This window comes from Apteryx mantelli, chromosome 3, assembly GCF_036417845.1.
Source record: "Apteryx mantelli isolate bAptMan1 chromosome 3, bAptMan1.hap1, whole genome shotgun sequence".
NCBI classification, from domain to species: domain Eukaryota; kingdom Metazoa; phylum Chordata; class Aves; order Apterygiformes; family Apterygidae; genus Apteryx; species Apteryx mantelli.
In genome coordinates, this window is record NC_089980.1 from 103246300 (window position 1) to 103264346 (window position 18047).

The window sequence follows — 18047 nt, forward strand, 5'->3', positions numbered from 1 at the left end:
CTTTTTACATTTATTTTGAGTAACAAAAGGCCAACTTATGTTAGGAGAGTAGGGAAGGAAGTACTAACAGGAGTGAGAAGCAAAGTATCACAGAAAGAACAAATGGGGATATAGAAAGTTGAGGACAGCAAGTGTGTTTTACTTGTGGAAAGAGGTTAAGAAGAAAGCTTGATTGCAGGCTACAGTGAACTATACCAAAGGAAGTCATTTGATACCAAGTACTCTTTAACTGAACAGACAAAAGCATGCAAGAATCAACTGCTGAACACTGAAGTCATCCAAGTTCACATTAAAAAGAAGATGGAATTTTTTATCACAGAAAGCAATTTACCAGTGGAGTAGATTAACCAGGGATGTGGCAGAATCAGTCAGGATGGGTCAGCATTCAAATGTGTGACCTACTGAAGGGCTCGTGACCCTGAGAATTTGTCTGCTTTTCTTCCAGCTATCTCAGCTCGTCTGATAAAACATATCGCCTGTTTCCCTGCAAGTTTTGCTTCTATGGCCTGTTTCGCACTCTAGTCACAACCTTTTGAGTCAGAGTAGGGTTGGTGAAATTGTGTGGCCTCTGGTTATGCAAGCAAATTCTACTACTCCTTGTGTCTTTAAAAATCTATTACTTTGCCATGGATTGCAAGAAGCCTCAGATGTGCAAACGTAGTTCTCCAACCTTTATGTTGCTTCTGTAGAGACACAGTTCCTATCTCTCGGAATAGATTCTAGATACTCTCAATCTGCCATTCTATTATATTATCTTGTTACGTTAGCATTATTTTCTTTTTCCCAGGACTTTTTGCCACTATGATCGTTCACTTTTTGAAGAATTGCCTTTAAAGATTATTTATTAATATTGTCCGCAAAGATCTCTCTGAATATTTTACAATCAAGAATAGGATTCCCTCCTTATAGAATCATATCATATTTCTGCTTTTGATTTCTGCTATATAATTATGACAACATTTAACTATGAAGACCTTTGTATGATCAGGGTGAAAGAACTTATGTTCCTAGCAGCCCCCTCCATGCTCTCATCTTTGATCCTGGATAAATAGAGAAGGATGGTATCGCTGGAGCAGCTAACCATTTTTAACTTCTGCATATGAATTATGGTTATGGATGAACCTGAGATGGATTGGTCAAGGCCTTAGTCTTTATGCCAATCTACTTCAAGTGTAATTGCCACTAGCCTGGTTATGTACGACCTCCAATATCAGTCCATGATTTTTTTTATATTTGTTATATTTTCCTTAAAATCTCATCCCACTTTGTGCCCAGTTCAGTTTGACTCTGGCCTGTAAAAACTGTCTGAAACAGACTGAGACAAGACACTGCCATTATCTCAAACTTTTTTCTATGTTTGCAATGGGAGGCTGCTTAAATTCTTTAACAAGTTTCAAATATTCAGAATATGCCATCCAGTATGTAAGTAGCATAGGTGGAATTTAACTGCAATGAACATGGTTATACTACTTAAATGACAGCAAGGTTTGGCCCTCATTTTGTCTAAATTGCTTTTTGGGCCCTCAGCTCATTGCTGTTCATTTGGTATACTTTCATGTTTCTGGCTTTCAGAATAGCCCACACAAACTTCTCCTACAGAGACATATCTATTTGCAAATCACTCCTATTTGAATTTTGTGTAATTTAGTGAAGCTACTGCTTGTATAATCTACTATTGTCAATGTGCAAAGACTTAAATTATCTAAAACAGGTGAATAAATGTCCTCAAATTCCTCTACTGCTTTCTTTGCATCTGGCCATGCACACCAAGTGTTCTTAGCAACTTTAAATTAAGAGGACTAAAATGGTGACTTTGGCTTGAAAAGTTGTATATCAAAATGTAGAAACATCACCAAAAAAAGCCCTAGAACCATTTCATCCAGTCCTCCCTTTTCAAGGTCACATTAGGCATGATTATGATTAGACATCTAAGTAATTGTTTCTTTATTTCATTGTTTCTGTGTCTTTGATGAATCTGATGGGCAATTCAACAGAAATTGCTGGTATATAAATGCAAGTCAAGGGGGTTGAAAATCAGCATTCTGACCATTGTAACTGAAAGTAGAATTGCATCCAGAAAAAGGAGTGAAGTACCAAGGAAAACGGCCAACGACTTTAAAGTATGCTTAAAATCTATAGAACAAGCTTAAAGGACTCCAACCATGAAAGAAAGGAGAATATCTAAACTTCCTGGAGACACATGCTCTAATAATTTTCATGTAACAATCCAAGAAACAAAGCACACCGCCGTCAGCTCTAAGGAATCTCTCCTCACATTGTTTCAGCAGGATAATATTAGGCTGTCAATATAAGACTGACCCCAGTTTAACTTCTTCTCAAAGGATGATGTCTCAGAGGACTTTGTGTACTTACTGTCAATCAAAATAGTAAAGAATGAACAGTGCTACCAAAATTCTGTCTTTTGAAAAGAGAATTACTAAAAACTTACAGAGAAACTGCAAGATCTCCTTGAAAACATGAAACTAAAAACTCTTTTTGCAGGAACTTGCAAACGGTCCCCGATGTAGTAAATGAGCACAGCTGAAATTTTATAAGATTTATGTTGAATCAAGTAGAAAAGCACCCTACGTTACTGGGTTTGCTACCACTAATTCTCCAAAGACTATTGACAGATCAACACACTGGAAAGACAAGAGTGAATTAACCGCAAATGCTACATATATAATATTAAACCAATAAGAGAATCTGCCTGACTGAGACAAGGAACATACCTAGCGAAACAGAGTTTCTAAAATAAATGCCAACATTTGTTCTACAGCCAAAGGAGAGAGGAAGAGGCCTGGAAGGTCTCCATGACTAACATTTTATTTTAAATGTATACAGTTTTGGCAGAGGTTGGGCAGAGACACTTAAGAGAAAATCTGCAGTTCTTATAAACAAAACTTAAGCCAGAAGTTCTCTGGTGGGGAAACTTTGGAGGAGTTGACCTCCTAGGACAGATAAGGAGCAGAAGCAGAAGGGGAAATGGTAGTCATCCTCTTTGCTTCCCATTCAGAAGCACATCCCCGGTCTTTGGGAATATCTTTTCCAGGTTTTTTTTTCTTCTTCTTTTTTTTTTTTTTGCCTTATCACTGCAAGTCTGAATTCAGAGTTTCCATAGAAGTGGAAAACCTGGCACACATTACATTTTAATAGTCTGCTCTTTCTTTATTTCTGGCTACTTGCATAAATAAAATAAGGAACAGTTCTCATTATCTTTCCATATAGCAAAACATTCCAGGATTCCTCAAACAGAAAAAGAAATTTTTTTATATTTTGCAGGTTCTGGTTGTTCTTACTTTGAACGCTCTGTTGCACTGACCATGTCGATTTATGTGGATCAGTGATACGTGGCTAAGGGTATGCCTTGTATCGTTCTTGGATCACTGACAAAGTGATTTCAGAACTGTGCAGATGAAAAGCAACAAAAAGAGAAGATGTTGTTAAGCAGTTGTTACTCATATAAAAGCAGTTTTTAGCAAGCCCCTCAAAGCTGTGAATCAGGATCCTTAAAGATATTTTCCAGTCACTGTAAATATTTAGAGCACATATGTAGTCTCTGTTCTCAAGAGTTACAGCCTAAGATTAGAGCTAGCAGACAGAGGCACACATATGGGAGAACACAGGCAAACAAAATAATACCAGACAGAATAATAGGTAGCAGTCATAGCTTAATCAACAGCCCGACTCTTGCTGAGTGTGTTTTTTAGGTATCACAACAAAGGAGGATTTTTAGGTAGGATAATCTGTGTCTGTTACAGGAAGCTTCTCTCGAGCCTGGGAAAGCATGAAGATGTTTGAAATCTAGTAAGACTCTGGGAGGGCCAGCATCAGAGGCTAGTGGGAAGCAGTGATTGTGTGATTTAATGTGTGATGAGAAGAGGATATACTACCAAAGGCTTTGAAAGTCATGTAAAAAAATTTGCTTATCATTGAGGTACTGGAGGGAGATAAGGGAAAGGATACACAAAGAACAGCTGAACAGAGAAGGGGATCATGGAAATGTACTTGCATTTAGGTTGGTACAGTGCATTTACACAGACTAAAAAAAGTAACTGAAACATAACATGATAGAAACCTGGCTGGGAGTTTTAGTTACTAAACCTCCGTAGCCCTATTAAATGGAGGCAGCTTGGCCGATGAGCTAACTACACCATAGCTTTTTCCAGCTTCTTTCCAGGGGCTTGAGGTTTTGGAGCATAGAAACCCCCAGACAAAGTAGGCTTTTGAAAAGTAGTGCTCTGGTTTAAACACGTGAGAGGCTGAGAGACATGGGAGCACGTGAAAGGATGTTCTCTCTCCTCCTTTTGAGTGACAATAAGCGTGAGGAGGGTGTGGGAACAGGGGGACGGGCTCTCCCAGCAGAGTCATGCCTAGCCACAGGACCAAGCCATGAGGAAGGGAAGCGGCAGCTCACAAGTGAGGAGGAGAAAGCTGATGACTAGACTGAAAAGTCATGAACTAAGGGGGTGCAGGATGGACTTGAGCCAAGTCTAGAGAATGTTCAGGAGTGATGAGAAATCTGAGGGAGGAAACCTAGAGATTGTGGGTTGCTTTTTTCTTCTTTTTTTTTTTGATAGATCTGTATTTTTCTTGTGCTTGATAAAGGTAAGATGGCTTGGCTTGGAAGCCTTGGCTTCTTCTTAAAGATGTGAACTGTATACTCAGATTGCCTTTGCAGTTCCCCTGGAGTGCAGGGAAAGGACTAGGAGGAGATTCAGCAATGGGGAAGGGGTGTCCTAGAGCAATTGGGCCATGACATCCCAGAAGGTACCCAGTCAGAGAAAGAATCAGTCATACAGATAACTGACCAGCTACAATTTATCAGCATATAGGCCCAGGTTTAGCAGCCCTAAACATAGGAGCCTGGTGAATGTTATCTAGAATAACTCTATTAGGGCCTCATGTATTACAGGACACTTCTTACGGGAAAACAGAAATTGTTTTCCTGGATCAGCTCAGTAGTTAAGTTTTGTTGTCTGACTCTGACAGTACCTACATGCTTTAGAAGGCAGTGGAAGAAAACCTGTGGGATGGTGTCTAACACAGACTTTATCAGTTTGTTAGTTTAGCTGCCTTAACCAGCAACCAGTTAGCTAGAGATACAGCGTGACCAAAAACTTCTGTGCTGACAACTCCATAGTCAACAGTTACAGAAAAACTGCTGTGCATTACTTCCCAACCTCTTTTCAGGTAATGAGTGACTATTTACTGAAGCATGAGGGTTTATCTTTCTCCTAATTTGTCCTGAATCCTGAGTAGTATAATTTCCTATTTCCTGCTTTCTATGGAAACATCTAAATCTTCTTCCAGTTCCACTAGTTGCATGGAATTAGTGTTCTTTGTAAGAAACAGAGTAATAGATTGATAGATAAATAGATCGATAGATAGCTAGACAGAAAAATAGACAGACAGACAGACATATAGCCAGATAGACAGATAAAAGCTACTTCTTACTAGCTTCTTCTGTTTAAGGTAAATGAAAAGGTTTTTCAATGGAAGGAAAGGGGAACCATAAAATTCCCAACTGAAATATAAAAGTTAAAAAATAAAATTGTCTAATACTGCTCCCACATACATGGAGACTATGTTGCAAATGAGGACAAGCCAAGTCTCTATTCTTTAAAATCCATTAGCATTCTAAAGGCTAGACCCAGAAGCAAGGTACTTTTAAGATCAGCAGAAATCATAAAGCCTTTATCTTGGCTTGTTCTGACCTGAGACCTGAATTCTTTAAGACTGATTTCTTCCTGTAGAGAAAGAAAAATAAAATGTGCCTTTCTAAATAGAGATCATATTCATATTTTACAGTTGAGCATTCCTTCCCCCATTGCACACACACTAGACATGAAGAAAGAGAGTTTTATGGGCATCATAGAACTGTCAGTAAAACTATCTTTGGATAAAGAAAATATTGGGGAATAATAAGAGGCCACATCCTTAGATGACATTGGCTATAGCAGCTTAAATAAATATTGGTGTTGCACAGGCTGCAGATCTGGCTCAGTGGTCTTACTGGGTTACTTGTTCTCAAAGTCAGATGAGATACAGTTCTGTTTCCAATCACTGGCAAGTACTACTGGCTCATATTTGGCAGAAGCTTAAAGTGACACTAAGTTTTATTTATTTACATCTTCTGAGGCTTGTGTTTCTTAGAATCTTTGTCTTCTTCCTCAAAGAGCTACAGTTAGAACAGTGGTGATACTGATGTCCTTTGCTGGCTGGATTATTCTTTGATAGAGTGAAATTCACACTTAACGACATCCAGACCTGCAATTTCATAACAGCCTCCCTCCAAGACTAGGTTTTGTTGGGTCTAATTGGGTTGTAGAAACTCTCACTTGTCACCAGAAAGAGATCATCAGCTGTGCACTATCTTGCAAACTGCTTCTGAGAGTAACAGCGCATACTCCAGCTCCCTCAAAGCGTCTCCTGTCTTTGCAAAGCTCTGGCATTTAGAAAGTCCCATTGCCATTTGTTGCTTAGCTATCTTGCTGCTTTACTCTGCTGATTAGTCTAGGTCTGCAAGACCTTTGCGGCCTGCAGAACTTCTTCCTCTTCTGAATTTCAGCATGTTGCAAGAGAGTCTCACTGACCCTCTCAATAAGCAGAATAAAGCCAACTAAATTTTGCAATAAGTTTTATACTGCAGAAAAAACTGTCAGCTAGTAAACACCTAAGCTGTAAGCTAGCAAACTAGTAAGCACCATGACTCAAATTAATGGGTAATGTGTTTTATTAAATTAGCAGCCCAAATTTGCATGTCAGCCGAAGCTTCTCACTTCTGATTACTTCCAGGAACAAAGAAGATCAGAGCATGTTTATAAATAGTGGCAATGCGCTTAGCATATGTTACCTTTTTCTTAGATGAATATTAATTAGCAATGTAGAAGAACCAGATCCTTAGGAGGAATAAATCTTTGTAGTTCCCCTCAAATCAATGTTGATGTGCTGATTTCATAAGGAAAAGATCTGATTCCTAATTTTCAGCAAACTTACTTCTTTACTGTGATTCACTGCATTGCATAAGTTTTCTTTCAGCTTTGTGCATTAGTAGCTGGTTGCTTTAAAATGTGTGCAGACTTTAAAATGTGTGCAGAACTTGAAGAGTTCAGTGTTTCATTTCTGAAGACTCGATATTTGGGACCCATTTGAAATCAGCTCTGGGTCCTGAAAGGAAACCCTTACAGATTTTATCCTCTAAAAGTAGAAAGAAAGATCTAAGCATACTGAAGCAGGCCAAAGCTTTAGACCTGACACGTTTGTATCTGAAAGTGGGGGATTTATTTTTTGCCAGGTCTGAGCACAGAACATGAGGCTTTTTCATTTGGATACCTGCAAAGTCTGAACGCAGGGTCCTTTGCTTTCCATGCTGCACAGGTGCTCTTCTCTTTTTTTTTTCTTATGAGAGACAGGCTAGAGTTAAAAGGTTAGGCCATCCACATTCAGTCTCAGTAGACAGCTGTGCCTTTATGGCCTTCTGTCAAGACCATTTCCTATAGTTTGTTCCCCAATGGATCTGCATGAATTTAATCACAGATAGATCCTGGTGGTGTCACTGAAATCGGGAGGAAAACCCCTTAACACCAATGTAGCATTAAGAAGCAGGCATTCTCTTTATTACGGCGCCGGGTACACGGGGGATAGCTCTACCCAACGTGCACACCGTGTGTCGCATCATCTAAAGTTTATATTGCTCTATCATATGCATATGCATTAAATTTCCAGGAATGATTATACATATTCATTCTATTTCCTAAAACTAATTACTACATTTACATAATCATTACGCATGCGGTCTGAGTCTCTGGGGGGTCTTCTGTGAGGGTCTCTGGTGGTCTCTGGTGGTCCCTAGTGGTGTCAGAAGAGGTGTCGCTCAGCATCTTGCCATGAACTTTGCTCTACTTTTCCATACATGGTCTTAGCTTGGCCTGCTTCCTTGTTTGAGAAAAGCTGTCTTTGTCCTAATCTTGGCTCCAACTGGCTTCTGCTGGTTTACCTGTACTTTCTCAGGATGTAACATTCCCAGCTGCACAGGTGTCCTTGGGTATGTTTGTCTGAGGCTCCTGTTGAGACTCCTTCTTGTCCGAGCTGGTAACAGTTCCCCCATTCCCCCCTCCTTTGAGACTCTTTCTTGTCTGGGCCTTTTGGTAACAGTGGGTTTAAAACACTTTGGGTGTACAGCTGGGGAATGCCTGAACTGCTGGGATGATTGCTCATCCACAGCCTCTGGCTGCAAAACAGGCATTTGCACTGATTTTAGTGCAAATTTGAGGCTCCAGCAGCCTCAGATGGAATCCACAATAATAAGGAGCAACAGTCCATTTCACACAAGCTGTCTTTTCTTCTGCTCTGTAAAGAAGCAGGAGAATAATGGGCATTATGGAAGAAGATGAGTTGGGGCAGGAATGAAATGGTTTCCTGTGGAGCATCTCTGAGAACTCTTCTGTCCCTGAAGAACATCATTAAAGAGCAAACTTTGTGTACCTGAATGAGGAACAGTCACCAAACTCTACTACTGCTTCCATAAACTGAAATATGTCAGGATGGGTGCAATGTCTAGAGATGAAATGGTGGAGACAATGTAAGGGAGAACTGAAGTTTCTTTTTGCTTGACCCCAGATGTTTACTTTAAGAGTAATTGAATCCTCTTTGCAGGGGATTTCAGTGCATTTTTCTGCATCTGTGCCTGACCAGTATGAAGAATAAAAGAGAACTCAATCTGGCTGTATTCCCTGGGGGCGAGAGACTCTGTGTGTATGTGTGCTTATTGAGCCCATGTGCTGGTTTCTTTCTCTGGGTCCTTAGAGTCGAAATCAAAACCAGCCCCAGCTGTTCCTTATAATTAAATTTCAGTAACTCAAGCTGGGTGTTTTTATTTTGACTAGTGACTTAAAAGTGTTGGCATTTAAATGGCCTCAGCTATATTTCAAAGTTAACATTGGGAAAATTCACACATATATTAGTGTTATTTGTCTGTTGGCAAACTCAACAAAATACCACTGCGTTGATTTACATAGTGAAGGTTATCTTTGCTAACAGAAAGACCCAGAATTTCATTATTTAAAATACAAGGATGAATCTCATCACAGTGCAGGAGGCTACAGATGGCATTGCGTGCAACTTGCCACCTGAGTCAAGGGCAAAGGTGAAGTTTAAACTGTGCACCAAGCCTTGTGTTCAAATACATCTAAAAGACCCAAAAGCCAAAAGCCACACAATGTGGTCTGAATCCAGGACAGATATGACTGTAGGATATGGACCTTTCATTTCTGGCACTTAGGTTTGTTTCTGTGTGTCTGTCTTTTCTCTCTAATTTATTTATAAGACATTGATGACTCTGTGTCATATCAATCATTATTCATGGGCAGTTTGTGTCGCAATAAACCAGGAACAGTCTCAGTTTTCATTGCAATATCTATATTTGGGTATTTTAGTACATCAAAATCTGGATATAAAAAGTATTAACAGTCTTATGCCAGCAGGAAGAAATTAATTTTATGCCTGCCTCTGCATAGAAGCCAAAAGCTTCAGGAAATAGAATCTATTTCCATAAGCTTCTTTTCAGATCCAGTTAGGAGAGGGGAAGCTACATAATGGGCAGGGAGAGCCTCCTGCCTCTTGGTTTGAAATCCAAGCTTCAGAGTAAGAGCACAACAGGGAGATATGATCCTACATTTGATAATACATATGATTCACCAAATTTTGCTGACTGGCACTCCAGGATGAGATGACTCTCACCACTGCTCCAGCCAGAACCTGGTTCCTCCTTCCACCAAGCCTTGGCCCTGCGGGAGCCTGGCCTTGGCACAGGGCTGTGTGCTGCCTGCGTGGGCAGAGGAGGAGAATAACTTCTGAAAATCTGAGCATCTCTTGCTCTGACATGAATCTTAGGAAGCAGCATGCCCAGTTTAAAGACACCAAGAGCTCCAGTGCCTGGGTAGGGACAGGCACCCTGCAGTGATGCACAGCGCCAGGTCCGCTACATGGAGCACTATCAGGAAACTGTCTTTACTTTCTCACTACAGCTTCCTAATCCAAGACTCAAGCCCCAGGGAGAAGCATAGAGAATGCTTACTGAAACTACACAGGAGAACCACGTGATCCACGTGATAAGTCAGGTGAAGTCATCAAAGCTAGACCTGGGATGCCCTGAGTGAACGTATTCCTGACTGCTGGCATCAGTATTACATAACGGAGTAGGAAACAAACAAACACAACAGAAGAAAACAAACAAGGGAGGAGAAGAAAAGCGCCTTCCTGCCAAGACAAAGAGGGAAGCAATGAATGATGATTACTGATGTATAATAACCCAGAATTAATGGAGGACAACAGCAAAAGCAGTGCTTAGAGGAGCACAAACATTTTATAATGAGGGTAAACAGTGACATTAATAGGGCAGCCAGAACTCATCACCCATTCACGTGGTATTTATTTGCATTACACGACATGGCTGAAAGGCAGTGGCTAGAGCTAGAACGTTACCCTTTGAAGACTCTATAATTCTACCAGAAGAGCCACAAGAGGAAAAGATGCTGTTCCAAAACTTAATGAAGGGGCTGGATTTGCTGTTGTTTTAAATTTAAAACACTCTCAGATATGTGGCCTAATTTGGGAGAAATGTTGAGCTATGGAGGCTAGAGGGTAGCTGCCAACTTAAGCACAACTAAATTCAGCCAGAAATGTTGAGCAGAAGTGGAAGCAATAGCACACTATATTAGAAACCAGGATTATAAAATCTCTGTCCACCAAAGAGGCCAGAGGAATGCAGATAGCTCTGTATTATTATTTGTAATGCAGTGAAGCTTAGAGGCTCTAACCAATTATCGGGCTCCACTGAGGACAAGGAGGCACCATAAAATAAAACCATGGAAACAGACCAGACCCTGTCCCAAACCCTTTCAGAAAAACTGTAAGGCTTATTTATATTCTACCTTCCTATCAGTTTGGCGAGCACAGGCAAACCTTGCCTACTATACTTTGATTAATCCAAGGCAGTCTTCTCCCTACCTCACTTCTTGGGAGACTGTACCTAAAGAGCAGATCTGGGACTGATTTTACAAAATGTTGAGCATCCTCACTGCCTTTTGATCTCAGGAGACCTGTGGTTGCTGAGCGCATCCCAAGATCAGGGCACCTTGCCCCAGTGGTGCAGAGGTGAAGGACTGGACTTGCAGGGTCCTTGGGTTTCCCACACTGCCATGCAGGCCCGGTTCTACCTTATTTCAGTGCCTCTTTCCCCTGAACTCCCTCAACCCTCTGGGCAATGACAGATCTCCTCCAGCCTCCTTCTGCCCTCCTTGCTTGACCTGCATCTTCCCAGGTGTGCCAGTCCCTCTTGCTCAAGGGTGACCAGCAGGGCACTGAGGTTTCTCACCCTGCCCATAACCTCGACATCCCAAGCAGAACAGCTCAGTGCCTGCTCCTGCACAGTGCTGAGCAAGGCCCAGGAAGGACTGGGGTTGCAGAGACATAAGCAGCCCTGCTGCTGCAGATGAAACTAACTGGGAGATGATATCTGAGGGGGGGATACTGAGATTTTGCACAGAGCTGAGGCAGGTATTAATGTGTGCTGGTGTGCACAGATTTGCCTTCAGACCTAGATCCTTGCTACACCTTTAAAGGGCTTGTTGTGGCATCTTTGAGAGATTTACTTGAGGGCTGGAGCACAGACATTTCACTGGGCTTGGAATTACACTGAGCCAGCAAAAGCAACGTCAGATGTTCCTTTCTGTGTGAAACCTGCCTACAGCTGCACAGAACAAATGCCTGCAGGAGCTCTGGGACACAGACAAAAGTGTGCTCCCCACGCCAAAAAAAAAAAAAAAAAGTACACAAGGATCTTGCAGGGCACTTCAGGGCTGTTCAATTGCAGATGTGGGTTTCCAAACATACCAAAAAAGAAAGAAAAAAGAAGGAAAACGTAAGCCGAGGAGGCGCTGACTTGCTAAAAGGCGAAGTGTAAAGCAGGCAATGCGCCCGGGCGGGACTTGCAGCCCCAGCCGCAGTGGGACTGGCCGCGCTGTAGTGCGCAGCAGCCCCTTGCCCGTTGGGCAGCGCAGGCGGACCCGGCTCGCCGCCCTGGCTGTGCCCCTGCCCCGCACCTGCCCGCTCGCTGGGACCTTTCCCTGCACGTCGGGCCGGCCGAGCCGCACGGCAGCTCCGGCGTGGGACGGCAGGCAGCAGGGCCGCCGCTCTGCCGCGGTCTCCCGTGGGAAGCCGAGGGCATCGCCCCATCCCCGCGGCGCCGCGGGCGCGCTGCAAGGAGGGCAGGGGACAGGCGAGGGGCCGCGGGGCACGCGCATCCCCCCAGCGCCCGGAGACCCCCGGCGGGCCGCCAGCCGGGCTGCTCCCCGTCCCGCCGGGCTGCGCTGCGGGGCACGGAGGGGCGGAGGGGATGGAGGCACGGAGGGAGGGCGGTGCGCGGGCCGGGCCCCCCCGTCGGACGGCGGCGGTGTGCGGAGGCAGGGCCGTGGCAGGCGGCGGCTCCTCCTCCCCGGGCAGGCGGGCAGCCCGCCCGGGAGCGGCACCGGCTGCTCGGTGCCGGCGGAGCCGCGCCGCGCCGCCCGCTATATAAGGGGCAGCGGCTGCTCGCCGCTCCCTCATACCGGCCCCTGCCTGCGGCTGCCTGCGCCGGGCCGAGGCGGGCCGCGGCGCGCCCCGGCGGCCCCGACAGCATGGCCCGCGGCGGGGCGCCATGGGAGGTGGCTTCTCCTCCTGCCTCCCGCGGACCCTCCTCTTCCTCCTCCTCCTGCTGCTCCTCCCGCACCGGCGGCAGCGGCTGCAAACTTGCCGCGGCGGGCTGCGTGTGAAGGCCGGGCCCGGCGGGGCGGCTCCGCTCGCCTCGCCGCCGCCGCCCCGACCGCGCCGTCGCGCCCGCAGCCCCGGGGGCCAGGCCGCCGCCCGCGGGCATGCCGCGCCGCCGCTGCCGCTGCTGCCGCTGCCGCTGCTGCCGCTGCCGCTGCCGCGCCGCCCGTCGAGACGCGGTGCGGGGCCGCGGCCGGCCGGGCTGCGCTTAGGGCCGGAGGGGGAGCGGCGCCCCGCGGCCGCCCCGCGCCCATGCCCGGGGCTGGCCGCGCTCTGCGGGGAGGCGGCGGGGCGATGAGCTGGCGGGGCGAGCGGGCACCCCCGGCCGCCACGCTGCCCTGCGCCCTCGCCCGAGGGGAGTGAGCCTCCGCCGGGCCCGCGCGGTGCTCCCGGAAGGGAGGGAAGGAGAGAGGGAGGGAGGGAGGGGAGGGAGGGAGGTGGTGCCGGCGCGGGGATGCTGCAGCCCTCCCCCGGCGCCGACGGGGTCCTGCCGGGGTAGCGGGGTCCTGCCGGGGTAGCGGCCCCCAGCCGCGCCGCGCAGCGCCGCTGCGGGGGCGGCGGCGGCCGCGGAGGGATGGAGCCGGCGAGCCCCTGCCAGGCGGCGGCCGCCCCGCTGCCGCTGCTCCCCGCCAATGACTCTTACCACGGCCGAAACTGCAGCGCCGAGGAAGGCATCTACCAGGATGCCACCCCGCTCTCCGGGAAGATCGTGCTCGCCGTCGTCCTGGCGCTCGTCACCCTGGCCACGGTGCTCTCCAACGCCTTTGTCATCGCCACGGTCTACCAGACGAGGAAACTCCACACGCCGGCCAACTATCTCATCGCCTCGCTGGCCGTCACCGACCTCCTCGTCTCCATCCTCGTCATGCCCATCAGCACCATGTACACTGTGACCGGGAAGTGGACGCTGGGCCAGATCGTCTGTGATATATGGCTGTCCTCGGACATCACCTGTTGCACGGCGTCCATCCTGCACCTCTGTGTCATCGCCCTGGACCGGTACTGGGCGATCACTGACGCCGTCGAGTACTCCACGAAAAGGACTCCCAAGCGGGCAGCGGTCATGATCGCCCTGGTGTGGGTCTTCTCCATCTGCATCTCCATGCCCCCTTTGTTTTGGCGGCAGGCGAAGGCCGAGGAGGTCTCTCACTGTGTGGTGAACACGGACCACGTCCTCTACACCGTGTACTCCACGGTGGGAGCCTTCTACTTCCCCACCTTGCTGCTGATAGCCCTCTATGGGAGGATCTACGTGGAAGCCAGGTCGAGGATTTTGAAGCAGACGCCAAAGAAAGCAGGTAAAAGACTAACTCGGGCTCAGTTAATCACGGACTCCCCGGGGTCGTCCTCCTCCGTCACGTCCATAAACTCCAAGGCCCCCGAGGGATCCAGCGAAACGGGCTCTCCGGTGTACATGAACCAGGTGAAGGTGAAGGTCTCGGATGCCCTGCTGGAGAAAAAGAAGCTCACGGCCGCTAGGGAGCGGAAAGCTACAAAGACTTTAGGGATTATTTTAGGAGCCTTCATCGTCTGTTGGCTGCCCTTTTTCATCATCAGCCTGGTGTTGCCTATTTGCAAGGACGCTTGCTGGTTCCACATGGCCATCTTTGACTTTTTCACGTGGCTTGGATATCTCAACTCCCTCATCAACCCCATCATCTATACTATGTCTAACGAAGACTTCAAACAAGCTTTCCACAAACTCATACGTTTCCGATGCACAAGCTGAATTTTGAATGCGATGTGTTCTCCGGGGCTGCCCCCATGCACGCCCGTGTCCGGCGCCACAGGTAGGTGCGCTCCCCGCGGGCCCCCGCGCCGAGGCTCGGGCCTCGGCAGCAGCGGGTCGGTGACGGGGGCGGAGGGGGGGGGCGGCCCCGTAAACCGCCTTTTCTCCCGATCGCGGCCAGGAGCGGCTGCTTTGCAGCCCGTCCCGTGAGGTGGGGGAGCCCCGCGGGCGAGAGGCAGGAGCGGCGCGCAGGGCGCCGCGCCCTGCGCTGCACCCGGGAGCGAGCGCGGCCGCGCCGAGCCGGGGTCGGGACGGCACTCGCCTGGTGTTCAGCCCCTTCGCAAGCGGCGGCGATGCTGCACGCTCCCGACATTTCACACTGCCCCCCCCCCCGCAGGGAGTGACTCACGGCAATCTGCTCTTCATTCCATCTACTAAACCAATCTGCCGCCATCTCGTATGCTAATGCCAGCGTGGAGCTCAATTAGTGCTAAACGGCACTGGCTTTCCATCCCGGCGCTGCGGCGCTCCCGGGGGGGCGGGCACCGGGCAGCGGCCCGGCAGGAGCATCCCCGCCGCGGCCCGGCCGGACCCCCGGTGCCACCGGCAGGAGCAGGGCGGGCGGCTGTCCCCGGTCGCCCCCGGCCGGGGACGCGAGACAGAGCCGGAGACAACCCCGTGGAAATCCAGGGCCAGTTTCTTTTGGAAGGGGAGGAAGGTAGGACAGGCCCTAGATTAGTTGGTGGAAAACTTCAGCCTAGTTTCTGGCCTCCTTTCGGTTCTGACTCCTCCTGCTGGGTATGGAGTCAGGCCTGAGCCGGGGCTGCAGCACAGGGATCCTTAGAAGAAAACTACCTTTCAGCTACCATGAAAAGCTCCATGCCTTTATGTTTCTCTTCACACACTGAAAAGCTGTGCCTTTCCGCGCCTTTGACAAAAGCGGCTGCTGTCTAACAGCTGTACTCGGTGCCACTTTCTGCAGAATGCATACTTGCTGTTATTGTGATACTCTAATAATTCTGCCAATCTTTTGCTTTTTGTCTGCAGAATCAAGTTGCTATTGTAAAGACCCACTGCTTGAAACTTCCCCAATCCCAGTTGCCAGACTCATGATGCTGCAAAAACGTCAATACATACTGCCACCAAACTTCTCAGCTCTGCATTTCAGTGTAATGACTCTGGCAGAGATGCTGTTCCAATAGTCACGCAGATCAGTTGCAAAAAAGAGGGCAGCCTCGAATCAAGGTTTATAATTCATCTGGATTGAAGAAAAAGTTCGAAAGTAAACTCCATTTATTTTGCAGGCTTAACTTCTTAAATTGTTCTCCAGCCGGTTGTAGGGGTGTGCACAAGAGCACAGTTGTCTCTGTCTGTGTTAGTAGCATAGCTGTACTTCTGCGCACCTGTAATTTCTTTCAGTGGAAAGAGTTGCTCACTTCGCTTAGGAGGCCCAGAGGAGAAAAACTGGAGCATTAAAAATGGGAGCATCACAGTCAACTCTGTAAATGACTCCTTCAGCTGAACACATGTGAGAAGTGGCAGTGTGCAAAAGTTTTATTTGTATTTCAAAACAATAGCAAATGCAAATTCTGTAGAAACAAGAGTTGTAGACCTGTTCAACTGCACTGCATATCTATAGTCTGTCCTCATAGTTGCCTTTATAAAGTAAATACTTTGTACTACTACTCCATAACCCAAAAGCAGAAAACAAGAAGTCCAATGACCTTTTCCATAAACCAGCTGGGATTAAAAGTAGCAGTTTGATGTTGTAACCAAGTTTTCCATTTTGTGTCTGTTGCACACCCTTACCGCATGAACCACTGCAAAATTTAGAATCCTCTAAATAATTACATTATTTAGTGTCTATTTGGTAGAGAAGTGAAGCAGTTTGCTCTTTAAGAGCTATATCACCTGCAAAATAAATACCCATAAATTATGAATTAACTGATGTTAGCAAAATTACTCTTCTCTCTCCTTTCCCCCTTCTCCCATAGTATTTTTCTCTCTTTTTGATCAGACCTTAAGACAACTCTACATATATTCAGCAGGCAAAGTTAGAGCTTCAGGATATGGTCTGCCTGCTGTGATAGAACTGCATTGATTGTTCCTCCTATGTGTAAATGAAAATGAGCATAAAAAATAAAACGCTTTACTGTGTTCTCAAGAGTCTTTGGTAGCAATTGTGTTACTGAAAGGAGTACTTATTGGTTGACCTGGTTTCTCAATATTGACTCTTTAGGTAAAGCTGATTTGATGAGTCACTCAAGAAAGCAATTGACGAAGGCTGAAGTTGCAAGTTTTAATCAGCAGTCGGATTTCTAATAGGCAGCTTTACTTTTATCCTAACCAGTTTCTTACCATTTCTATACAATTCCAGATTAAACTATTAGATGTTTTTACAAATATTTATCTTATTCCATTAAAAGCAAACAAAACTTATTTTAGCACTTGGTGGGTACTGTAATTAATGTTCTTTTAAAATTCTGTGTATGTGTTCTAGATGGGGACTGTTATACAGACTGGAAAAATGTTACATGATTTATCTATTCATTATTCTTCAGAGACTCATTTAAGTAAGAAGGATTTATTTATTTAATTGAACACTAAAAAGAGAACCTGAGCCTTTGTGCCTCTGAAACTCCCATTAACTGCAAAGAGGAAGATGTGTTTATGTGAAGGAAACAAGCCTGAAAGATACAAACTGAAGTAATGGAGAATAAACATTTTCAGTAATTCTAAGAAATCCAGAGGACTTGCCTCAAAATTGCGTACCTCTGTAAAAGGAGAACTAATATACTATGATTCTAGAAAGTAGCCTCTTAAATTATTAAAGATGAATGTAATTACAGTAATCTAAAACACTAGATTCATTGACTGAAGTGCTTGTATTCCTTCTAAATTTAATTTTTTACATACATGGCTTGAAGAAAGCAAGGAAGATGGCATCTAACAGCTCTTAAGCTATACTCTGATTTATCATTTTCCAAGCTTGTAATAGTAGGATGAATTTTGTTTCCCCCAAATTCTCAGTGAAATCAGTAGGCTTCCTAGGTGTACACAAAATGGAAAATTAGACCATAAGATTAAGACTTACAGCACTTCCGCAGAGAGTTAACTTTTCTGTCAGTTTTACAAAGTTACATAACTTGTCTCCAGAAGAAGACAGAGATAGAGAGCACAAAGTTCAGAAGCTGGACATTCCTGGTCCTCAGACTGCTAGACTATACATTTATCTTCAGCCACTGGCTGTAAATACTCCCAACTCCTCTTTGTGATGTGAGAGTTTTGCTAAGAAGTGGCAAGACTAATTTATCAGAAATTATCCTTCCAAGTTTATGCTGAGGTTCTGAACTTGCTGCACACACAACCATTTCAGATAACCATGTTCACTACTGGGAAGACAGTCAGTGTGGAAACGGTGCTGAATAACTTCGGGCCAGAGAAGAAGAACAAGGTTAACTGGAATTCTGCTGAGTTATACATCAGTTAAAGGACTTGCTTTTAGCTGAGC

General features: G+C 46.2%; 1 protein-coding gene across 1 annotated transcript; it reads left to right on the forward strand.

Annotated features, from left to right (window-relative positions):
- The first annotated feature begins 13290 nt into the window (after positions 1–13290).
- Positions 13291–16702, forward strand: HTR1B (5-hydroxytryptamine receptor 1B). Its single transcript, XM_067294092.1, has 2 exons — positions 13291–14597; positions 15584–16702. The coding sequence occupies exon 1, from the start codon at positions 13382–13384 to the stop codon at positions 14534–14536; it is 1155 nt and encodes a 384-aa protein (XP_067150193.1). The 5' UTR covers positions 13291–13381; the 3' UTR covers positions 14537–14597; positions 15584–16702.
- The last annotated feature ends 1345 nt before the right edge of the window (positions 16703–18047 follow it).